The 25,237-nt window shown below is 37.2% G+C and overlaps 1 protein-coding gene across 4 annotated transcripts in view; it reads left to right on the top strand.

The window, feature by feature from the left end:
• TTN (titin) overlaps positions 1–25,237 on the top strand; it is a 246,538-nt gene that overhangs the window by 110,701 nt on the left and 110,600 nt on the right. For 3 of the 4 annotated variants that reach the window (XM_071811135.1, XM_071811134.1, XM_071811133.1), the window contains 31 exons: positions 158–235; positions 469–552; positions 783–866; positions 1,103–1,423; positions 2,007–2,087; positions 2,962–3,045; positions 3,612–3,692; positions 4,179–4,262; positions 4,897–4,980; positions 5,192–5,272; positions 6,333–6,413; positions 6,975–7,055; positions 7,268–7,378; positions 8,624–8,704; positions 9,754–9,834; positions 10,469–10,552; positions 10,881–11,003; positions 16,755–16,865; positions 17,219–17,344; positions 17,602–17,685; positions 18,655–18,738; positions 19,750–19,833; positions 20,089–20,199; positions 20,553–20,678; positions 20,936–21,019; positions 21,989–22,072; positions 23,084–23,167; positions 23,423–23,533; positions 23,707–23,907; positions 24,135–24,233; positions 24,551–24,634. In XM_071811135.1, the coding sequence (XP_071667236.1) occupies positions 158–235; positions 469–552; positions 783–866; positions 1,103–1,423; positions 2,007–2,087; positions 2,962–3,045; positions 3,612–3,692; positions 4,179–4,262; positions 4,897–4,980; positions 5,192–5,272; positions 6,333–6,413; positions 6,975–7,055; positions 7,268–7,378; positions 8,624–8,704; positions 9,754–9,834; positions 10,469–10,552; positions 10,881–11,003; positions 16,755–16,865; positions 17,219–17,344; positions 17,602–17,685; positions 18,655–18,738; positions 19,750–19,833; positions 20,089–20,199; positions 20,553–20,678; positions 20,936–21,019; positions 21,989–22,072; positions 23,084–23,167; positions 23,423–23,533; positions 23,707–23,907; positions 24,135–24,233; positions 24,551–24,634 (3,177 nt within the window). Of the gene's footprint in view, positions 1–157; positions 236–468; positions 553–782; positions 867–1,102; positions 1,424–2,006; positions 2,088–2,961; positions 3,046–3,611; positions 3,693–4,178; positions 4,263–4,896; positions 4,981–5,191; positions 5,273–6,332; positions 6,414–6,974; positions 7,056–7,267; positions 7,379–8,623; positions 8,705–9,753; positions 9,835–10,468; positions 10,553–10,880; positions 11,004–11,745; positions 12,715–12,821; positions 12,906–13,147; positions 13,232–14,685; positions 14,761–16,415; positions 16,500–16,754; positions 16,866–17,218; positions 17,345–17,601; positions 17,686–18,654; positions 18,739–19,749; positions 19,834–20,088; positions 20,200–20,552; positions 20,679–20,935; positions 21,020–21,988; positions 22,073–23,083; positions 23,168–23,422; positions 23,534–23,706; positions 23,908–24,134; positions 24,234–24,550; positions 24,635–25,237 lie in introns of all 4 variants that reach the window. The other variant, XM_071811136.1, reaches the window with a different exon arrangement.

The following is a 25,237-nucleotide window of genomic DNA, read 5'->3' as shown; positions in this document are numbered from 1 at the left end:
ATAAAATGTCTTTTGTTCTAATTTCTGTTTCATCTTTAAAACATTTAAATACGCTCTGCAGATCAGTTCTTATTTCACAATGTTTGTGTATGTTTTCTGTTGTCTTTCTCGTACTACTGGCGGATTACATTCTTAAAATACAATAATGTCTTTAAAGTGCCTGAGATGCCTAAGAAACCTGTTCCTGAAGAGAAAGAACTTGTTCCTAAAAAGGTGCCACCTCCACCAGCCAAAGGTATCACAGTTTGTAAATGCTGTTATCAATAATACATGACATTCTTCATATATGTTGAGTTTGTCTCTCTTGTATTATATTTGTCACTATACTATTGATATGTCTATCTTGTATTACATTTGTCACTGTACGATTTGTTTGTAAGTTGTTGTTCTGCTGTTTGTAAGCTTCTGGGTTTGTGTCTATTTAAAAATTGTGCAAAAGAACACTCAAGTTAGGTCCTATCTTTAAAGTACCCAAGATGCCTAAGAAGGTTGCTCCTGAAGAGAAGGTACCTGTTGCCACCCCTGAAAAAGTGGAGGTTCCAGCTGCAAAAGGTATATATACTCTGATTATAATTAATGTTTATGTTAAAAATACTCTTGACTTTCTTCTTTCTAACTTTTGTCATTGTCATATGAAATTTCCGTTGGAATTTATGTTCAAACTCTGAATTATAAATGTTTGCATTGTAGAAGCATAAAACTCTGTTTCTTGTGCTTTTTTATTTATACTGCTTTAAAGTGTTTTTGTTAAAATACCTAAAATGAAATCCATCTCTTTAAAGTCCCTGAGGTGCATAAAAGAGCTGTTGCAGAAAAGAAAGTTCCAGCTGTTGTGCCCAAACCCAAAGAACCAACACCGACTAAAGGTACGGATATATTTCTTTCTTTTCCTCCTAAAGACTTGGTTTTCCTACTCATTCCTAAAATCTTTTATAATATATCTACTGCTTCAGGAGCATGTTCTTATATTTGAAAGTAGCTTATGCTTCTGATTATCATGTACATTTTCTGTTCTATGTAGATTGCCTTGACTAAGTGTGAGGAAAAAAAAAAAAAAGAAAAAAATAATTGTAAGGTAGTAACAATAATACTGTTTCTAAAGTGCCTGAAGTATCCAAGAAAATTATCCGGAAAGAAAAAGTCCCTGCACCGGCTCCTGTGGTGGAGAAGTATGAGTATGCATATGAAGAGTATGAGAAGTATGAGACATATGAAAGTATTGAAGAGTTCGAGGTTCCTGAAACTGAAGAAATTGAGGCATATGAGGAACCTGAAGAACCTGAGAGATACAAGGAGATGCAGGAACAGGAATATGAAGAGGAGGCTGAGGAGAAAGAAGATGTCTATGGAAAGTATGAGTTTAAGGAGAAGGAAGAGATCTATGAGAAATATGAGGAAGCTTACAAAATCCAGCCAGCTATAGGTACATCAAGTAATGGTTTCTTTATTCTTATAGTTTGCTGTGTTTCCAGCTACTGCTTAGGCCTCCTTTGGGTGTTTGTTTATATTTTTCTCCATTTGTAGTCTTATGTCTGTCTGTTGCTGGTAATGATAAATCCATTCAATGATTTTATCTCTTCTACTCCTTCCTATGGAATCCTTCCCTTTGGCATGGAATGGGAGGATTCCCAATCTGACTACCCAAGAACTAGTATAGATATGAAACAAGCAAAGTAGATTATAATTTTCTGATGCAGTTCAGCCTCAGCCTGAATTAAATGTTTTCATGTGTCAGTATTTGTTTCTTGTGTACAGATTAGCTCCCATGAGTTACTCATGTAGGTCTGTAGGATCCCTCATGCCAAACTAATGCACCAGAAAGATGTACACTGATATTCTTTAACTTTCATTGCTCAAGAACTCTGAGATAAGGGGTTGTTCACTTGTCTGTCCGTAAACGTTGAGGTGGCTCCTCTGCAAATAAGAGATTGCTTTGCTTGCTGTTTTTGTGTCTCTTGTAATTCCTCATAAATAACTTAAAATCCATAATGAAATATTTTTTAAAGTGCCTGAGGTGCCTAAAAGGCCACTACCAGAAGCAAAAGTACCTGTTCCTGTTCCTAAAAAAGAAACTCCACCAGCTAAAGGTACATGAGCTATTAGATAAATTTGAAAACATAGTCTGAGTCTCTGAATCACCAAATCCAGTCATTTATCTGTTCTGATTTGACTGCTAGACCCTTAATTTTCTTTCACAGTGCAGTCAAAGACAGGGATTAAGTTACTAAAACAATACTGGTTTTTAATAAATCAAAGCTGAGGCAAATTACTTTTGAGGACAAAGGAAGTGCAGGCTCAACCATCAAGATCTAATTTTTGCCATTGCAATATCAGTGACATTATATAGCTAATGATTGAAAACAAGCAGACTAATAAATTAATAAAAGTCTGTTGAGTTATAGTGCCATATCAGTGAAACCTGATGATGTGCTGGAGAGCATATAATCTTAATACATGTTCTCTGTGTCAGTCTCTACAAAAGATAAGCATGAATAGCAGGTGTCAGTGCTAGTAGAGTTTGTGTACTAGTCTACAGCTCTGCAATTTTCTGTTCAGAGCACTTAATTTGCCAGAAATTAATTTTGTGCTAACTTTTGTAGTTGTTTCTCATACAAATTATCAGAATTAAATCAGTGGGGAAGGGTTGTGGGGTTTTTTGCCTAAAGACTTGGAGTTAGTCGATATGAACTTAAAGCCTTATCATATTCCCAGCTAGCATTAATTAGAGCTGATATTTCATGAAACCTAATTGTTATGACTTATCCCAGTCAAAAATTCACCCAACAAGAGCAATGTTTTTCTTTAGTGAATATCGAATACTCTAGCTATGTGAATCCGAGCAAAATAGTCCAGATGTGTGGCCTGCAAAGCCACGCTTTACAGTGTTTGCTTTTTGTTTATGTTCTGTTGCATAATGTTCATACTGCAAAAGTTCTTAAAAAAATACCAATGTCTTTAAAGTGCCAGCAGTGCCGAAGAAACCTGTTCCAAAAGAAAAAGTACTACCTGCTGTTCCTAAAAAGGAAATACCTCCCCCAGCTAAAGGTATACTTTGTCTGCATTGTCCTCATGAATTATGAACTTTGATTTCAGTCTTTGGTCTTCATTATTTGTTGAGAAAGATGTGTGTATGTTTCATGTCCTCATGATGTTTTTTTCAACTGTTTGTGACTGAGTCATCTTTTGTCTGTTTCTTTCAAGCCATTTGTTGAAAATATGTGTGAGTCACTTTTAAAAAAATCTGTGTTCTGTTGCTAAGCTACATATGAAGGTAGTTCAGAAAGAAATCTAAGTGTTCCTGCTCCAGCAGGGGGATTGGACTAGATGATCTTTCGATGTCCCTTCCAATCACTAACATTCTGTGATTCTGTGAAATAATACTTTTGTTTCTTCTGAACGGGAAGGAGATTCTGCCATCCAAATGTATGGCCGTCTTTCAAGAATGTTTTTAATATGTTATTATTCTGTCTAACCTTCAAAATTAACATAGATGTTCTTTCAGGAAGCATTTAATCCTTTGTTGTTTTATGACTCTTCCTTGTTAGATTTGTTCTTCTTCTAACTTCTTCCAAATAACTTTGAAAGCCCTAAAAGTTAATTGTGTCTTAAAGGGCCAGCTGTTGTTAAAAGAACTGTCCCTGAAGAAAAGAAACCTACACATACAACTGAAATAGAAATTCCACCAATGAAAGGTAAAGGAACTTTTGATATGAGATTTAGTGGAAAGGAAATATTTCTGTCATTTTTCCTAACTAACATCTTCTAAAATGATCCTCATGTTCTTTACACCATGGCAAGAGTCTCTAAGTGCAGACTTAGCTCTCACTGATAAATTGAAAACTCGGAGGCAAACATTTCAGATATATGCTATGCACATACTAAACAGTAAATAGGTTCGTTTATGAAAGTCATATTGATGAGGAAGTAATAGGGCGACAGCTAGTAAGTTAAAACCATTAAAGCTGCTACACATATCCCAAGGAAAAATAAGATAATGCAGTGAGAAAAGCAAATGGCTTATGTTCTTTCAGAGCAGAAGATATAAATTTATTCACATAATTATTTGTTCCAGCGAGGCAGTTCTAGAACTGAATAATATTCTGGGTTTATTTCTGTTTGGGATTTTAAAAGCTGAAAAGTATTTTGAGGTTACTAAAAGAAAGCTAATATCTTTGAAGTTCCTGAGTTTCGTAAGAGAGATCTCCTTGAGGAGAAAGTACCCACCATTATTCCCAGAGAAGAGGAGCCTCCTTTGTATGAAGGTACATCAATGACACATCTACCAAACAGTAAATTGCAGAGAATATATCAATTTGTGCTCTAGATTGTTCTGTAAAATATGAGACATTTTCAATTATTTTTTTAATTATCTAGAAGTAACTTCCATCTGTGTCTTTGAGATTCTCCCTCTGAATTTAGTCATAGTTTAACATTTTTAAAGCGTTTTTCTCTTCTTTATTAATGGGAGAAAGAAGTATGAATAGGAGAATCTAAGTTTCTGATCCAGGCAAGCACGTTAGCCACATTGGACCAAACAAATGAACTTAAGTAGATGCTGGTTCAACAGCCGTACTGAGTTAAGACAATTAAATTTTAAGCTGGGATATAGATAACACTAGATGAGGACATGTGAATTTCAATTATAATTTCTATCTAATAAATAGAACTAAGTAACTAGAAAATAAAATGAAATATTTCTGTAGACTTGTATTTTGTGAACTGGGAATGGTCACCTCTAGCAATAGCAGGTAAATGATCAGGCTGAAATGAGATATTTAAATACTTTATGCAGTTCTTTGTCCATATACATGTCTGCTTTTTGCATTATATCTTGTCTTTCTAATCTTGTCTTGTAAATAATATTAAAATATGTTAAATAAACTAATATCTTTAAAGAGCCTGAAGTTCACAGAGAAGTTCCAATGGAAGAAAAAGTCCCTGTTGTTATTCCTAGTGAACCAGAAGCTCCAGCAGCTAAAGGTACACCAGTTACTCAAGCTATCTATGAAGCAATGTGATCCCTGCAAATTAGTTATTCATCTTCATCATTCCATCTGTGTGCTAATCTGTTATTTAATGTGTACATTCCAATGTTTCCATAGACGCCATGTGTCTGTCATTGCTTCTTTGTTATTTATGTTTTGTATATTATAGTGTTCTTAAAAAAAAAAAAAATGTAATATCTTTGAAGTACCTGCAGTGACAAAGAAAACTGTCCCACTGAAGAAAATACCTGCTGCTGTACCTGCAGAAGAAGTTCCTCCAGCTAAAGGTACATGACCTCCAAATGGATTTTCTCTATTCTCAAAAGTGAGGCACAAAATGAGAAACCCAACCTGCTTGTTTTTCTTGAACAACATGAGCAGGTGCAATATACACTGCTTTCTTCCATTTGATCTCTTGTTGCAAGGGTAAATCTTGTCTGTTTGTTTTTTTTATCTTAGAGAGCATACATAGGGGGAGATCAGAAAGTAAAAATGTAATAATTTTGCAACCATTTACAAAGAATTCAAAAAATCTTCATATGTTCAAATAAAGAACAATTACTAAGACAGAATAATTCATCATTCAGGAAAGCAAATTTAAGGAACATTTTATAGAAATTCTTATTTTCGTCTTGTCTTAGCAGCTGTTCAAACAGATTAATACATGCTGCATCAAGAATTTAAAAGTTAATAAGGCAAAATTAGACAAATACAAAGAAACATAATAGACAGGGAATTCATAGCAGGTCCAGGGATTAACCTTATATTATTTTGACTTCTTGTCTCATGTTCTATTTCCCAAAATACTTTTTCTGACAATATATTTTAAAAAATCTAAAAGGTTGTGGCAGAAGCTTCTTTGCAGAAGCACTCTTTGCAGTCCTGTCAGGGACTTTAATAATGTCAAAATTAAGGTTAGACTTTAAATCAGGACAAAATATAAAGCCACTTTTTTTGTTTTTTTTTTCATAAAACATAGTTTTGTAATAAAATTCCAGTGCCGAAGACCTCTGTAGATGTTTGAAACATAATATCTAGTCAATCACTCTGGAGTTTTACTTTGCTTTTATAGGTAATTTCAAAATTAAAAAAAAAAAAAGTTAAATTGCCAAAATTCTTAAAGATTCTTTGATAAGAAATTTAAAAAATAAGTACTATCTTTTCAGAGAACAGTAAATTCAGACCTGTAAGTGCTAAGAGTTAGAAAAACAGTGAAGTTGTTAAGTTGTATTCACAGGTTAATACCATATATTTTCATGTTTTTCTAGTAGAATTTTTTTGTTGTTCGATAAATCTGTAGTACTTGTGTCCTAGTGTAAATTTCTAAAATAAACCAATATTTTTAAGTTCCTGAAGTACCAAAGAAAGCTGTCCGCAAAGAAAAAATACCTCCTGCTCTGCCTAAAGAAGAAGCTTCACACTTTAAAGGTATAATATATTTGAGTAGGTATTGAAGGATTAAAATAAATGTTTTCATATATAAACCTTTAATTATTTTGAGAACATTTTTTCTACTGTAAACTAGAGTTTAGTTATCAGCTTTAGTTAGCTACAACAGTATAAAATCAATAAAAAAAAATTATATCACCTTTAGTTTTTCACAAGGGGAAAATTAGCTTTATGTGCAGAAGAGGGAATTGCAAGGGACCCTGCTACTTGACATCAGTCTGAGGGGAAGAAAAAAGGAATAGAAAAAGTGACAGAGCTTAGACAGACAGGACCTATCTCTTTGCACTCAAGGTAGCAGCCCAATTTAAGATATCGCACACATCTCTCTGCTGGCAAGCTGCAGAGATTGCGTCAGGGTAGAATATGAGATCTTTGTCTTCCTTTGTTTGAAATAATCCTAATTTTGAGGGTAGATATAAAGTAGACCTGTGTATCTTAATGTGAGCTTAAATATTTGATTATGTTTGTTGTCTTCAACATTGTCTCTTTTTCTGAAGATATTCTAAGTTAATTTAAGTGTTTAAACTAATATCTTTCAAGTACATGAAGTTTATGAGGAGATACACATAGAAGAAGAAATTTCTACTGTTCACCAAAAAGAGGAGGCTCCAGCACCTAGAGGTATATATGTTCTTCATCATCTCTTCCTGCGATTTGCAGTCATGAACTCCAGGAAAATTAAATTATTTGTGTTTGTGCTTTAGTTCTTGTTCGATGTAATTAATATTTGTGTTCATTCTCTCAGTACTTTACTTACATCACAAACTTGGGATTTTTTATGACTTATCTTTCTATTCTGGATAAATACTTAAAATGAACTAATATCTTTAAAGTGCCCACAGTCATTAAGAAAGCTGTTCCAGAAGAGAAGGTGCCTATTGCTGTGCCTAAAAAACCAGAACCTGTTCCTGTGCCTGTAAGACCAGAATCTCCACCATCTAAAGGTACTTTGATAGCCTAATAGAACTGAGGTCTTTTGATGGTAACATCTTCTGTTTCTTATGTTGTCTCTGATTTAATAGTTCATGGTCCACTTGTGGCATTTATGTTGTATATGTCCCTTTTCCTGTTTCGCAGCTTGTCTTTAGATCATAAAATTAAAATCAATAAATATCTTTCAAGTTCCTGAATTGCCCAGGATAACTATTCCTGAAGAGAAAAACAGTTCCTCTGTCTAAAAAGCTAGAAGCTCCAACTGCCTAAGGTGTAGGTCAACATATCCTTTCCTTCTCCTTTTGCTTTAAGTTTCTCCTGTCCTTTGTTTTTTGTTGTTAAATCAATAAAAATTAGTTGAGTTTGTCTGTTTCTTCTATCCAAGAGTAATCCATTGTGATGGCACTGGAATTGTATCAGAAACTAGTCAAAGAGACTGAAAATAAGGAAAACTCTAGCTGAGAGAGATTTACAGAACAAACATTTTCCCATCATAGGTGTTTATAGGTGCTGCGAACAGCCATAGACATTCTATCAACACTCAAGCGAGAAGTATATGATGTGCTTTCTCTTTCATATGGTTGATGTTAAACTTAGGGATCAATTGATTCAATTTTGAATGGAAATAGCATTATGCAGAGAAACCAGTTGTTACAATTCATTCAGGTATTTTAGAAGCCTGCCTGAACTAGCAGCTTGTGTGGCATGTCACCATGCATGACAAAAGATACCCAGCAAAGTCGCTTCCAACTTGTTTGCCAAAGGGATAAAACCACGGAGACTTTTCAGAACATGTAACTGTTGTCACAGTATCCTTATACAAATACTTGTTTTGTGTTATTTCTCTGTATTGCATGTTTTATTTTTGTAATTCTTGAAAGTACACTAATATCTTTAAAGTGTCCAAGGTACCTAAGAAATCTGTCTCCAAAAAGAAAGTAAGTATTGCTGTGCCTAAAGTGCCAAGACTAATACCACCTAAAGCTTATAATATGTCAATAATTGTGCCTCTCTGACAAGGGCATTTCTCTTTCTCTTGGGCAACTGGGTTTACAGTAAAAGAAAAATTTACCCCTTATTTCTCATTTATTAAAATCCTAGTACTATGTAACTATAAATTTTTTGTATGACATATCTCTTTTTGTATCTGATCATACATTTCTTTCTCATATACTTCTTGTGAGACTCTTCCATAATAATTTACATATTTTAAAATGCCTTAATTATAACAAAAATGAATGTTTTTCTCTTTAAAGTGCCAGAGGTGCCCAAGAAAATTCCAGAAGAGAAGGTACCCATTGCTGTGCCTAGAAAACCAGAACCACCACTAGCCAAAGGTATGTTGCACTATGAACAACTAAAATTTAGAAGAGAAAAAAACCTTTACCTTGATTCTGCAGATTAATTTTTTGGTTGTTTGTATTGTCTTATTACTTTTAATTTTGTGCCCACAGTTTTGTTTTGAAAATTTTTCTTTTTAAATCATAGCTTTAATCAGTGTACCACTGTGGTAGAAATACTGTTTTGGCTTGGCAGAGATGAGTCTGATACTTGAGAACCACAGCAGAAATCTTAAAGAGAAAACAGGACTTCTGTCATCTGAAATGCTCCCTACTGACAGTAAAATATTAGCCCCAAAAGAAAGTTTAATAATTTCAAAGTATAGAATAAGAGATACAGATGTCTAATACCAGAGAAAACCCTTCATGCATCATTGAAAAATTGATGCCAAGACATCATCATGCATTGAAGAATACGACAAGGAATACAGAATGGACAACGGCAGCCTTAGTCAAATGGTTGAATAAAACTGAAAAAGAATGTAATGTAGAAGGAGAAGACACTCCAAAAGACTCTGAGGTGTTTCCTTAGACTTTGCAGGAACTTAGAACCTGAAGTAAATAAACATGACAAATCAATGATTCCATTAAGAACCTCCCAACTTTGCAATTTCTACTGAAAAGTTTTGAACATAGTTGTAAAATTTCATATAACTGAAAACAATCTCATTCCTTAAAGTGCCTAAAGCACCGAAGGAAGTAGTTGTAGAAGAGAAAATCAAAGTTACTGTGCCTAAAAAGCCAGCCAAAAGTACTTGTCATTAATAAAGCCATGACAATGATTTGTCTTACTTTCAATGATACAACCTTTTTGATACTTGTCCCCCGTCTTTCTATCTTATAAACTGTGATTTTTGTATTTCATTTTTGGGAGCAGCCTCTTCTCTTAGATGACTTGATCAAGATTGAGAGCAGAAAGCCTATCTGTTAAAGATTTTTATGTTTAGTTGATGTTACCTGATGTCCTCTTGTTTGTTTCTTTTTCTACTTCAAGCTATTTAAATTTCATTAACTTCTTAGTATTAACATAATTATTAATTTTAAAGTGCCAGAAGTGCCCAAGAAAGTCCCAGAGGAGAAAATACCTGTTGCAGAGCCTAAAAAACCAGCAGTTCCACCAGCTAAAGGTACTTGTCATTATGACAAAATTCACAGAATCAAACACATCACTCTTTTATTGTTTTAACACTATAAAAGACAGTATCCAAGACATCTGTTAGAATTTTCTTCTGTTCTTAAAGGTTTTTCAAGTGAACAGATGTGTTTTGTGCCAAAAACAGATCTTGGTAATTAATGTTCTCACTAATACTGTTCTGCTGTTATGCTTTAATATTGTTTATGAAATTCTTATAGTAAAAGTTCTAAATATTTTTCAAGTGCCTGAGACACCAAAGAAAGCGATCACAGAAGAGGTTCCAGTTAAAGTACCAAAGAAGCCAGAACCTCCACCAGCAAATTGCTGTACACAATTAATGAAAGAAAAACTCTTCATTGTCTAGAGTACCATTTTAACATATTACTAATTTACTTTTACTATAAATATGCTATAAAATACTTTTGTTGTTTAAATTGTAGTTTTGGCTCCTGTACCTCAGTAAGACATCAGAGAGAATGATTCCGTAGGCAAAGAAAAAAGTTGACATTCACATCCAAAACCACTGATGCTTTTGATGTTCAGGGGTTTTACTTTTTCTAAGTTTCTTAGTGCTGCAGACATATATTTGAATTTCATACAAATTAAATTAATTACTTTCTTTAAAGTGCCTGAGGTGCCCAAGAAAGTGGTTTCAGAAGAAAAGGTACACATTGAAGCTCCTGAAAAACCAGAACCTCCACCACGTAAAGGTACATGTTCAATCCTGGTAAAATTGCACAGAAATTTTGATGTTTCTCAAAATATTATTTTACTAAAGTTTGTGTTATCCTCTTTTTTTAATATTCTAATATTTATAAATGTTACAGATTGCGTTGTCTTCATTTGTGACTAGCGCCCAGTAAGCAACAATAGCTATTAATGGTGTGCATCAAACAAGATTAAAAAACACGGGTTATTTATAAGGGGCTTTTTTTTTTTTCTAATGCTGTTTTACAATTTTCACCTTGGAGCTATTGTTGCCTTTGCAATTTTTATTCTTCAAATTCCTGAAAGTAAAGCAAACAAATATCTTTAAAGAACCCGAGGTGCTGAAGAAAGTTGTTCCAGAAAAGAAAATACCTGTGCCTAAAGAACCAGAACCTGTGGTTGTTCCAGAACCGGAGGCTGTGGCTGAAGAACCAGAACCTCTACCAGAGAAAGGTAAATCTTGATACTGATAAAATAACAAACCCAATATTTTTTTATCTTTAACGCTGTCACTTTCTATGCCTTCTTTTTTCTGAGATTCCAGATTAGGCTTGTTCTTTGTGTCTGCATATGTGTGTGAAACAGACATGTGGGGTTCTTTTTGAAGAATAGTGACAAATCCTGGATGTCTGAATTGCCTGTATTTTATGCTTCAATTCTACTATTTTGGATTATTCTTATCTATTCTACCTGCTTGGCTTAATGAAAACAACCACAACTAACATCTTTAAAGTGATAATAGTAGAAGAAAGAAAGTACCCATTCTAGTAGCTAAGAGCAGAAGATATCAGTCTAATTGAAATCCCAGAAACTCCACCAAGAAAAACTAGATGCTATCACTGCTAATTCTTGAGAGTCTTCAGCTTATTACCTGCAATGTTATTAATATCTTTTGTCCTGTCCATTCTGTTGATAATTACCATGGATTTCACTTACAGTTGAAGTTACACTATCAGTGCATGTGTGTACTTGTATATTGGGACATGAGGAAGAGAGGTACGGTTGAGAGAAAATGGAGAAAAGTCAAAATGTGGTATATTCATCCTTAAAAAGGCCAACACAAATGATTGAAACCTGATATGTTTTTAATATTTTAATTACAATTGTGGGTTTATGTTTTATGCTTCACTTAAAGTTGGCATGATTGTTTATCCAGTTGTTAAATTTAGAACTAATATCTTTTATGTACATAAAGTGGCCAAGACAACTTTCCAAGAAAAGAAAGTACCAGTTCCAGTTTCCCAAAAACCAAAGCCCATTGCAGGGCCTCCAAAACCAAGGCCTCAAGAGATAGAACTTGAAGAACCGGAACCTGCTGGAGTGGCCCAAAAACAAAAGCCTGTTATGGCACCCCAAAAACTAGAGCAAGTTTTGACATCTGAGGAGCTCAAGACTGTTTTGGCACCCCAAAAACCAGAAACCATTGTGGCATCCCAAAAAACAGAGCATGTTGTGGGGTCTGAGAAACCAGAGTTTGTTGTGGTACCTGAGGAACCCAAGCCTGATGTGCCATCCCAAAAACTAAAGCATGGTGCCATACCCCCAAAGCAAAAGGTTGTTGCGGAACCCCAAAAATCAGAGCATGTTATAGTGCCTGAGAAACCTGAGTTTGTTATGGTACCTGAAGAATCCAAGCTTGATGTGCCACCCCAAAAGCTAAAGCGTAGTGTGATGCCCTCAAAACAAAAGTCTATTGTGGAACCGCAAAAACAAGAGCCCTTCATGGCCACTGAGGAACCTGAGCTCACTGGAACACCTGAGGAATCAGAGACAGTTGCATCAACCCAAAAATCAGAGCATGTTGTGGTGCTCCCCAAAATAAAACCTTTTGTGCAACCCCAAAAAACAGAGCTTGTTGTAACATATGAAGAAACAGAGTTTGCTGCAGATTTCCAAAAATCAACACATATTGCAGTGTCCAGAAAATCAAAGCCTGTTGTGGCACCCTGCAAGTCAGAACCTGTTGTGGTGCCTGAGGAACCAGGACCAATTTTAGTATACCACAAAGTAGAGCCCTCTACAGCACTTCAAGAACCAAAGCCTGAAGTGGCATCCAAAGAACCAGAGCCTGTTTTGGCACCTGAGGAACGAACATCAGCTAAGCTGGCTAGAAAGCAAGAGCATGTTGCTATACCTAAAAAACAAGCATCTCCACGACCTAAAGGTACCTCTTATGAATAGGATCTCTTTTCCTTCTTATGAGTATATTATGTTTCACTGCATATTTTAAAGCTTAACACACATAACTAAAATATACTAATATCTTTAAAGAGCCTGCAGTGCCTGGAAAGGCTGTCCCAGAAGAGAAAATTCCTGCAGCTCTTCCTGAAAAGTCAGAACTTCCACCAGCCAGAGGTACATGTTATCATGACTACATGATAAACACACCTAATCTTTTTCTCTTAAGTATTATCTTAACTTCTTCTGTCTGTCATTTCGAACCTGAGATTTTAAATGATGCTTACTAAACAAATCACACCAAGTATGAGTATGTGCCAGACTGTTGCTTCAGAACATTTCTGTTGTCTGTGTTTCAGTCTCTGTATTGTTGTACTGTAACTGTAACTATAAAATAACATGCACTAATATCTTTGAAGTGCCTGAGATGCCTGAGAGGGCTGTCCCAGAGAAGAAAGTGCCCATTGCTGTACCTAAAAAACCAGGAGCTCCCCTTGCTAAAGGTACATGCCACCATGATTATGGTCATAAGGAGGGGTTGGGGTTTTTTTTATTAATCTCATTTTAAAATGATCTTTCAGTATATGCTCTGGTATCTAAAATGTGAGACATATGTACCAAATATGAATTGCTGTGCAGGGGTGTCAAATGTTTCCTGAACTAAAAACATCCAAACTTTTGCTGTTTGTAATTTTTTTTTGACATATTCAAAATGTTCAGGAGGTAAGATTTGATTTCTTAGGCTGTAGCGATAAATCAGGAAGAACTCCTATCTACCAATAAATCCCAAAAATTTATGGATTCTAACAAGAACTGTTGCTCAGATTATTAGTAGGGCTATGTTTACAGTTGGACTCAATGATCTTAAAGGTCTTTACCAACCTAAACAATGTTGTGATTCTACGAGAAAGGATGAAATAAGCAGAAAATGAAGGTTTCAGCAGAGAATAGCAGTTTCCGTACATAGAGCCAAGTAATTGCAAATATCTCTATGTACCTGTGTTACCATGGATAGCAACATGAACCAGAAGCAGAATCTTCTCTTTAAGCTGTTAATTATAATTTGCTGTATTTTGATCATATGTCAACGTTCTCCACTCTGATTTGCAAAGTTGTTACATTGTATGAATAACACTGAAGAGCTGTAAAGCTCCTGTGAACACCTAATTCACTGCCTCCTGTAAGAGGCATTTATTTTCTGAGATTAATCAGGATAAGAGACTTTGATTCAAATACTAAAAAAAGTACATAAGACACCCTAAAACTATACACACCATAGACACATGCAGTGCTGCATAATTTCATTTCCTTTACAAAGTCCCAGGCACTGGCTAGAGAAGTAAACATTGCCTGTGCCACCAGATTATCTCGATCTGAAATATGACGCCATTCCTCAAGTGAAGCACCACCTCGCAGTGATATTTAAAGCATTGAAATAAATTAAATGAACATAACAAGAAACAGTTATAAGCAGTAGTGATTAGAATGGAAGATTAGACTATTACAGGAAAGAATGTGTGACGCAAAAAAGAGGGGAAATGTACAAAGACAGAAAAAGAAAGGCAAAGTCAACTTGAAGAGGAAAAATAGTGATAATATCCAAGTGACAAGTAAAAATATGACAGTGACTGCCAAAAACAGCACAGTATCTTGCATGATACATGGCTGATACTCAAATACAGTAGGATTCCATAAATAAGTCTCTGATCAGGCGTTACAGAGAGGACATATGTTTTCTGCATTTCCGCCTTGACTCAGAGACAGAAACTAAACTCAAAATTCCCATCTCCTGAGTGACATATTTGACACCCTGCTCATTTGAAGCAAAGCATAACTGATGACAATGTAACCACAACACTTTCTCAAAGAAGACTATGTGCATGTATTATTGGTTGTCTTATTGTTTCATAGTCATCTGTAGTGCCCACAAAACTAAAATATACTGATATCTTTGAAGTGCCCAAGAAAGGTGTTCTGGAAGAGCCCACACCTGTAGCTGTGCCAAAAAAGCCAGAACCTGCACCAGTTCGAGGTACCTGTCACCCTGTGCATCAGCCTGAAAGAAACTGTTTCTCACTGTCTTACATGTTACTTCTGATGTCTGTTATCCTGTCTGTTTGTGATTACCTGAAGTGACTACATTTTGTGCTGTGTACAAATTCTATGCCATGAACTGTGGAGCTGTCATATGCAGGAACAGGAGTTGAACTCGATGATCCTCGTGGGTACCTTCCAACTCAGGACATTCTATCACAATGACAAATACACGGAGAATACTAGGGACTGTCCCAACCTCCTTTATATGTGTTCAGGATCTAAAATTCTATATATAAAAACTGAGAAGATACACGGGAAAGTGATTTCTACCTTGGAGTTTTAATGTAAACTTCTGTCTTTATCATTTTGCCCAGAATCTCAAGTAATTTAAATGGGCTTTTTAAAAAAAGTGTGTTTCTTTAACCACTAAGAACGCTGTCCTATTGTGTGGTTGTAACAACCAGACACAGTCATGACACAGCAATATTAAAAAAAAAAAACAACAACAAAACAGCGAACCAAACCAACAAACAAAAACCACACACACACAAAGAAAAAACAACACAGCAGCTCAACCAACCCAAAAAAGCCCTACCAAACATAGAAACTGATCACTTCCAAGAGAATAGGGACAAAAGCTAGGTTCAATGGACTGTGAAGGGACTGAAGTGGCTATGAGAAAAGAAGTCCCAAGGTAAAAAGAGAGGCATATCTAGACAGGAAAAAAGTATTTTAAGAATTGGGCATATGTGATCTGGGCCTAGATGCCAAGTAACAGATATTCCAAACTCAGTAGTAAATGCAGTGCTTATTCAAATTTTTGGTAGATCAGGATAGTCTTCATTCTGTGGGGAAACTTCATATGAGAAACAAACATGTCTGTAGTCATACACTGATGTAATTATTTCAAACCCTAAGTTCATGTGAACCCAAGAAAGCAGGTTCTGCAAATTTACAGTTGAGTTGCACATGGTTACTAAATACAAGACCATCAGATCTTCTGTATTTGTGCAGGACAATTTTTCATCACGTGATAAGGAGAGCAAGGAAAGTTACTCATTCTGCAGGTATCCCTTTTAGCCTCGCCAAATGCACTATCTAGATACAGAAATATAGAAGCCCTGAAAGCTCACTATGTCAAAAGCCCCTACACACTTAAACTGTGAAAGAGTTGAAAAAACAGAACAGAAATGAAGGAAATAAATACTAAGGATGATGAGATTTATGTTCCTCACCACATCACTGCCTACAATGCTGAATGCAAAACATCAGCATCTTCACGAGGAATGGCAACAGATAAGAAATGGGCTGAGGTTACTCCCAGGGAAGAGCTGGATCCCAGCAGGGCTGAGGGTGGCAGTCTCTCCTCCCAGGGAGGGAAGGCTGCTGAGGGCAGCGGGGTGTATCCTAATTCACACCTCAGCCTCGAGCTGTACTACCACAGCAGCAGTTTTCTCACAGAACCTACTTGGCATCACCACTGTGTCTGTGTCTGTGCCCACGCCTGAGTTTTGTATGTGAGTGAGTGGAACACGGGTCAATACCGTGAGATCGGTTTGGTTACTGTTGGCAGTGCATCTCTAGTTTTGTGTTTCATTGTTCATCTTTCTATTTAATGTGTAAAACTGACTGTTACTAATATCTTTGAAGCACCTGAGATGCCCAGGAAGGCTACTCGCGAGGAAAAAGTACCTGTGGCTATTGCCAAAGCACCAGAGCCTCCAGCACCCAGAGGTACCTGTCTTCATGGATAACTTAACAAAGCAGATCGTTAATCTTCTTCTCTTAAGCATTGTCCTGCCTTCTCTTGGCCTGTCTCTGATTCCTGTCTGAGACTCTCAATGTTGTGTATACTGGGTAAACAGTGGTGTTTGTGTGTGAGGTTTTGAGCTGGCTGTTGGGATGTTCTGTGTCTTTTGCCCTGTGTTTTGTTCCTACTCGGCACGTCATTTCACCAATGTAAAATGAAACCCACTAATATCTTTTAAGTGCCCGAGGTGCCTGAGGCAGAGGTCCCAGAAGAGGAAGAGGAGGAGGAAGCAGCAGAAGAGGTGGCACCAGTTGCTGAGCCTGGAGAGCCAGAAGCTCCTCCAGCTGAAGGTATAGGGTGGTGTGCTGATCGAGCCAGCCATGCCCCCCCGGTTGCCACAGCACTGAGTGCACTTTGCCCCTCTGCGTTCCGTGGGGAGGGGTGTGAGTGGCATTTGGTTGTGTTGTGTCTGTTTGTGCCTGTATATGCCTGCAGGAGCAGGGAGGTTGGGACTTGTCTGCAAGTACTCTTTCATAAGCGCGTACTTGGACTCTTTTTTGGGAGTCTTCCACCTGAAGGAGTACTTGCCTGAAGAGGACTATCTTATAGTCCATCAAGGGTTTACTTTCTTGCCTTGCTATTTACATTTGGCTGTTTACTGACCTTTACATCAGTCAAGTAAAAGGAATTAATATCTTTAAAGTTCCTGAGGTGATCAAGGAGGGAGAGCCAGAAGAGGAGGTGCCAGTGGTTGTTCCTCCAAAACCTGTGGCTGTGCCCAAGAAAGCTGTGACTGTGCCAAAGAAACCAGAAGCTCCACAAGCTAAAGGTATATATTTTTGGGGAAGTTGCTTTTTTATTTTAGTGTATTGATTCATATTTGTTATGCCTTCTTTTTTGGAAGATTTGTTATGTGTTCTCTACCCCAGCCTCTGCTGTGCCTATCTTTGAATATGTGACTAACCAACCTGTCACAAGAGGAATGTTACAGTGTTAGAAATATCTAAACTCTTTGATTTTATCACGTGTTATCGTATTTTGTATTTTTTTTAACTGTCAAATTAACAGGAACTAATATCTTTAAAGTGCTCAAGGTGTCCAAGAAAGCTGTCCCGCAAGAAAAAGTGCCCGTTGCTGTACCCAAAACACCAGAACCACCAGCAGCCAAAGGTACATGTCATCACTATTAGTATCATCATTAGAAAGAAACATCATGCTCTTCTGGACTTAAGTTGAACTAATTTTTCTGGTGATGACCTATCAGAGATAGATGCATAAGAAATATGAAGTGCAATGTGGAGTGTTAAATCATGACAGTAAAACCAGATTCAGTTCCTTAAAGAAATATCTGCAACTTTCTGAACTTTTTGTTAAGTTTAAGAATTAAATGTTACTGAATGCTTAGTTTAAACAGAATAGCATGTTCTGAAGAAAGCCTGCAAACAAGTATTCAGTTTAAGTAACATAAAGTTGCCTCCCTGAATTTTCTAATAGATTGTATTGCTGGATGACAGCAGCAGTATCAGTTCTCTGCCTCTTTAAATGTAAGTTAACACCAGTGTGTATGAGGTAGATTTGCTAGCAAAAAACTGGATATGTCTATTAATGATCTTATTAGCACATGAAAGGGTCATTGATATAATACAAAAGAGAGGAGAGGAAGTATATATTTCTGTAAAAAAAAAAAAAGGAGTCTAAAAGACAGGAACTCTGGAAAACTGACAGTGGAGAGGAGGTGTAAAGAATGGAAATAATTAATAGGAAAAAAGTGGTAATGATAAAGAAAAAGTTCCTTTCCTAAAAAAATTATGTTACAGTGACAAAGTAGTCATGAATGATATGTGACTGATACTCAAATACAGTAGGATTCCATAAATAAGTCTCTGATCAGGCGTTACAGAGAGGACATATGTTTTCTGCATTTCTGCCTTGACTCAGAAACAGAAACTAAACTCAAAATTCCCGTCTCCTGAGTGACATATTTGACACCCTGCTCATTTGAAGCAAAGCATAATTTATATCTAAATGTAACCACAATGCTTTCTCAAAGAAAACTGCGTGCATGTATTATTGGTTGTCTTATTGTTTCATAGTCATCTGTAGTGCCCACAAAACTAAAATATACTAATATCTTTGAAGTGTCCAAGGTGCCCAAGAAAGGTGTTCTGGAAGAGCCCACACCCATAACTGTGCCAAAAAAGCCAGAACCTGCATCAGTTCGAGGTACCTGTCACCCTGTGCATCAACCTGAAAGAAACTGTTTCTCACTGTCTTACATGTTACTTCTGATGTCTGTTATCCTGTCTGTTTGTGATTACCTGAAACTTCTATGTTATGTGCTGCGTATCAGTTAGGAATTCAATTATCTAGGATTTTGTGTAAACAGCCCAAAAGTGATTTTAAATTTACTGTTTTGTTTTCATATTCTGAATCAGCACATACTAAAATGTTATATTTTAAAACTTGATCATATTATTTTCCTGATTACTGCCCAATTCTGTAGTCTTAAACTGACACAGTGAATGTATCCATGACTCTTTTGGCAGTCTCAGTTAATGTATATGATAGACATGAATCTTTCAAAACGAAAAAAAATTATTACTGAGAAATGCACATGAAAATGCTGATAATTTAGAAATTATAAAGAAAAAGAAATGGTTACAAAGTCCAATGGACCATACAGGCTGTGGAAGTTGCCACAGTGATATGAGCATTCAGGCAAGAGAGGTACTTAGGATTAAAAAAAGAAAAACATAAAAAAAGATTGGAAACGGAGTAGGATGGAAATAGTGACAAAAGAAAAATACTGCGTTCCTCTCTCTGTCACTGCCCACACTGCTAAATGCAAAACACTGGCAGCTTCATGAGAATGTACAGCAGATAAGAAATGGGCTGAGGTTACTCCCAGGGAAGAGCTGGATCCCAGCAGGGCTGAGGGTGGCAGTCTCTCCTCCCAGGGAGGGAAGGCTGCTGAGGGGAGCAGGATGTATCCTAATTCACACCTCAGCCTCGAGCTGTACTACCACAGCAGCAGTTTTCTCACAGAACCTACTTGGCATCACCACTGTGTCTGTGTCTGTGCCCACGCCTGAGTTTTGTATGTGAGTGAGTGGAACACGGGTCAATACCGTGAGATCGGTTTGGTTACTGTTGGCAGTGCATCTCTAGTTTTGTGTTTCATTGTTCATCTTTCTATTTAATGTGTAAAACTGACTGTTACTAATATCTTTGAAGCACCTGAGATGCCCAGGAAGGCTACTCGCGAGGAAAAAGTACCTGTGGCCATTGCCAAAGCACCAGAGCCTCCAGCACCCAGAGGTACCTGTCTTCATGGATAACTTAACAAAGCAGATCGTTAATCTTCTTCTCTTAAGCATTGTCCTGCCTTCTCTTGGCCTGTCTCTGATTCCTGTCTGAGACTCTCAATGTTGTATATACTGGGTAAACAGTGGTGTTTGTGTGTGAGGTTTTGAGCTGGCTGTTGGGATGTTCTGTGTCTTTTGCCCTGTGTTTTGTTCCTACTCGGCATGTCATTTCACCAATGTAAAATGAAACCCACTAATATCTTTTAAGTGCCCGAGGTGCCTGAGGCAGAGGTCCCAGAAGAGGAAGAGGAGGAGGAAGCAGCAGAAGAGGTGGCACCAGTTGCTGAGCCTGGAGAGCCAGAAGCTCCTCCAGCTGAAGGTATAGGGTGGTGTGCTGATCGAGCCAGCCATGCCCCCCAGGTTGCCACAGCACTGAGTGCACTTTGCCCCTCTGCGTTCCGTGGGGAGGGGTGTGAGTGGCATTTGGTTGTGTTGTGTCTGTTTGTGCCTGTATATGCCTGCAGGAGCAGGGAGGTTGGGACTTGTCTGCAAGTACTCTTTCATAAGCGCGTACTTGGACTCTTTTTTGGGAGTCTTCCACCTGAAGGAGTACTTGCCTGAAGAGGACTATCTTATAGTCCATCAAGGGTTTACTTTCTTGCCTTGCTATTTACATTTGGCTGTTTACTGACCTTTACATCAGTCAAGTAAAAGGAATTAATATCTTTAAAGTTCCTGAGGTGATCAAGGAGGGAGAGCCAGAAGAGGAGGTGCCAGTGGTTGTTCCTCCAAAACCTGTGGCTGTGCCCAAGAAAGCTGTGACTGTGCCAAAGAAACCAGAAGCTCCACAAGCTAAAGGTATATATTTTTGGGGAAGTTGCTTTTTTATTTTAGTGTATTGATTCATATTTGTTATGCCTTCTTTTTTGGAAGATTTGTTATGTGTTCTCTACCCCAGCCTCTGCTGTGCCTATCTTTGAATATGTGACTAACCAACCTGTCACAAGAGGAATGTTACAGTGTTAGAAATATCTAAACTCTTTGATTTTATCACGTGTTATCGTATTTTGTATTTTTTTTAACTGTCAAATTAACAGGAACTAATATCTTTAAAGTGCTCAAGGTGTCCAAGAAAGCTGTCCCGCAAGAAAAAGTGCCCGTTGCTGTACCCAAAACACCAGAACCACCAGCAGCCAAAGGTACATGTCATCACTATTAGTATCATCATTAGAAAGAAACATCATGCTCTTCTGGACTTAAGTTGAACTAATTTTTCTGGTGATGACCTATCAGAGATAGATGCATAAGAAATATGAAGTGCAATGTGGAGTGTTAAATCATGACAGTAAAACCAGATTCAGTTCCTTAAAGAAATATCTGCAACTTTCTGAACTTTTTGTTAAGTTTAAGAATTAAATGTTACTGAATGCTTAGTTTAAACAGAATAGCATGTTCTGAAGAAAGCCTGCAAACAAGTATTCAGTTTAAGTAACATAAAGTTGCCTCCCTGAATTTTCTAATAGATTGTATTGCTGGATGACAGCAGCAGTATCAGTTCTCTGCCTCTTTAAATGTAAGTTAACACCAGTGTGTATGAGGTAGATTTGCTAGCAAAAAACTGGATATGTCTATTAATGATCTTATTAGCACATGAAAGGGTCATTGATATAATACAAAAGAGAGGAGAGGAAGTATATATTTCTGTAAAAAAAAAAAAAGGAGTCTAAAAGACAGGAACTCTGGAAAACTGACAGTGGAGAGGAGGTGTAAAGAATGGAAATAATTAATAGGAAAAAAGTGGTAATGATAAAGAAAAAGTTCCTTTCCTAAAAAAATTATGTTACAGTGACAAAGTAGTCATGAATGATATGTGACTGATACTCAAATACAGTAGGATTCCATAAATAAGTCTCTGATCAGGCGTTACAGAGAGGACATATGTTTTCTGCATTTCTGCCTTGACTCAGAAACAGAAACTAAACTCAAAATTCCCGTCTCCTGAGTGACATATTTGACACCCTGCTCATTTGAAGCAAAGCATAATTTATATCTAAATGTAACCACAATGCTTTCTCAAAGAAAACTGCGTGCATGTATTATTGGTTGTCTTATTGTTTCATAGTCATCTGTAGTGCCCACAAAACTAAAATATACTAATATCTTTGAAGTGTCCAAGGTGCCCAAGAAAGGTGTTCTGGAAGAGCCCACACCCATAACTGTGCCAAAAAAGCCAGAACCTGCATCAGTTCGAGGTACCTGTCACCCTGTGCATCAACCTGAAAGAAACTGTTTCTCACTGTCTTACATGTTACTTCTGATGTCTGTTATCCTGTCTGTTTGTGATTACCTGAAACTTCTATGTTATGTGCTGCGTATCAGTTAGGAATTCAATTATCTAGGATTTTGTGTAAACAGCCCAAAAGTGATTTTAAATTTACTGTTTTGTTTTCATATTCTGAATCAGCACATACTAAAATGTTATATTTTAAAACTTGATCATATTATTTTCCTGATTACTGCCCAATTCTGTAGTCTTAAACTGACACAGTGAATGTATCCATGACTCTTTTGGCAGTCTCAGTTAATGTATATGATAGACATGAATCTTTCAAAACGAAAAAAAATTATTACTGAGAAATGCACATGAAAATGCTGATAATTTAGAAATTATAAAGAAAAAGAAATGGTTACAAAGTCCAATGGACCATACAGGCTGTGGAAGTTGCCACAGTGATATGAGCATTCAGGCAAGAGAGGTACTTAGGATTAAAAAAAGAAAAACATAAAAAAAGATTGGAAACGGAGTAGGATGGAAATAGTGACAAAAGAAAAATACTGCGTTCCTCTCTCTGTCACTGCCCACACTGCTAAATGCAAAACACTGGCAGCTTCATGAGAATGTACAGCAGATAAGAAATGGGCTGAGGTTACTCCCAGGGAAGAGCTGGATCCCAGCAGGGCTGAGGGTGGCAGTCTCTCCTCCCAGGGAGGGAAGGCTGCTGAGGGGAGCAGGATGTATCCTAATTCACACCTCAGCCTCGAGCTGTACTACCACAGCAGCAGTTTTCTCACAGAACCTACTTGGCATCACCACTGTGTCTGTGTCTGTGCCCACGCCTGAGTTTTGTATGTGAGTGAGTGGAACACGGGTCAATACCGTGAGATCGGTTTGGTTACTGTTGGCAGTGCATCTCTAGTTTTGTGTTTCATTGTTCATCTTTCTATTTAATGTGTAAAACTGACTGTTACTAATATCTTTGAAGCACCTGAGATGCCCAGGAAGGCTACTCGCGAGGAAAAAGTACCTGTGGCCATTGCCAAAGCACCAGAGCCTCCAGCACCCAGAGGTACCTGTCTTCATGGATAACTTAACAAAGCAGATCGTTAATCTTCTTCTCTTAAGCATTGTCCTGCCTTCTCTTGGCCTGTCTCTGATTCCTGTCTGAGACTCTCAATGTTGTATATACTGGGTAAACAGTGGTGTTTGTGTGTGAGGTTTTGAGCTGGCTGTTGGGATGTTCTGTGTCTTTTGCCCTGTGTTTTGTTCCTACTCGGCATGTCATTTCACCAATGTAAAATGAAACCCACTAATATCTTTTAAGTGCCCGAGGTGCCTGAGGCAGAGGTCCCAGAAGAGGAAGAGGAGGAGGAAGCAGCAGAAGAGGTGGCACCAGTTGCTGAGCCTGGAGAGCCAGAAGCTCCTCCAGCTGAAGGTATAGGGTGGTGTGCTGATCGAGCCAGCCATGCCCCCCAGGTTGCCACAGCACTGAGTGCACTTTGCCCCTCTGCGTTCCGTGGGGAGGGGTGTGAGTGGCATTTGGTCGTGTTGTCTTTGTTTTAGCCTGAACTTTAAGTCAGTCAGTAAAGAGAACTAATATCTTTAAAGTGTCTGAGGTGACTGAGGAGGAAGAGCCAAAAGAGGAGGTGCCAGTGGATGTTCACCCAAAGCCTGTGGCTTTGCCCAAGAAACCTGTGGCTGCACCAAAGAAACCTGTGGCTGTGCCCAAGAAACCAGTGTTGGAGGCTGTGCCTAAGAAACCAGAACCTGTGCCTGTTCTTAAAAAACATAAAGTTCCTTCAGCTGAAGGTACATATATCAGTGACTTAGCTTCTCTTTTTCTCTATTCTCTGAATACTTTTTTCACTTGCTTCACCGACATATGAGGTGCTTTGGGTATCAGAGTAATCTGTCACTTAAAATTTCACATGTCATTTTTTGAATGCGTTACTCTATTTAGTCTTCGCACTTTCCACTATTGTATATATATGTATCTTAATGTGCACAAAAATGAAAGTCTACTAATATCTTTAAAGCACCTGATGTGCCAGAGAGAACTGTTCCGGAAGAGAAAGTGCCTCTTACAACACCTAAAAAGACAGAAATAAAAAAACCGGAGCCTCCTCCAACCAAAGGTATACATTGCCAGGAGGCATCTCCTGAGAATGTTTCTATTCTGTCTTTTCTTTGTTCATTTTCTGTGATTCTGTGAATCTGTTAATTTTCTGTGATTCCTGTTCAGTCTGTGATTCTGTGATTTTTGAGTCTATAAAATGTGTCAATTCTGTGTAGACTACCTTGGGAAAGACCGTTTGGAGCAGAAACTGTCTTTCATGGTTATGACCTCTGTAACTCACTGTGATTTTCTGTGTGCTAGGTATCTTTGTCTTTTTTTATATTTCATATGTATGTTTATATACACACAAATAAAAGGAATTAATATTTTTTAAAGTGCATGATGTGCCCAAGAAGCCTTTCCCAGAGGAGGGAGTACCGGTTGCTGTTCCTAAAATACCTGAACCACTACCAAGTGAAGGTATATGCCATCATAGCTGTTACTGTAAGGACAACCCTTTGTCCTGTTCTTCTCAACATAAGCTTTAAAATAGATGTCCTTTTTTCCTCATTGTAATGCTTGTAAATTTTTCCTTTCATATTTTTGATGATACCAGTCTATGTTTCTTGTATCTACTATTATATTTTCATTTTTGGAAGTAAAATATCACTTCCAAAATTAAATATTTTTAAGTGACATATGCTCCTACACAGGATATTCCTAACAAAGCTTGTCTTTCTTTAAGATAGTAATACATTCCCAATAAATTTGAGTCTCTAAAACCCTAGTATTTATATTACTGTTATAATCTTATATGAATTGAGAGCATTGAAGTTTTTTTTCTTTCCAGTTACAATAACTTATCCACAAATTTAATGTTTACTACACATAAAAATACTATCTTTTGCACAACCCTGATTCATTCTTACATAGAAAGAGAATAGTTTTTCAAAAGCATGCATTAACTGCAAAGATAGCAGATATTGAGTCATTACTTACCCTGACATGTATTTGTCTGTGTGTGTGGGAGTAGCTTGCTTTTTAGTGACATAATTGTTCATGTGAAACAATCTTATCATTGGA

This window comes from Patagioenas fasciata, chromosome 7, assembly GCF_037038585.1.
Source record: "Patagioenas fasciata isolate bPatFas1 chromosome 7, bPatFas1.hap1, whole genome shotgun sequence".
NCBI classification, from domain to species: domain Eukaryota; kingdom Metazoa; phylum Chordata; class Aves; order Columbiformes; family Columbidae; genus Patagioenas; species Patagioenas fasciata.
Note: the sequence above shows the minus strand (reverse complement) of the source record. Positions and strands in the feature narration are given on the sequence as shown.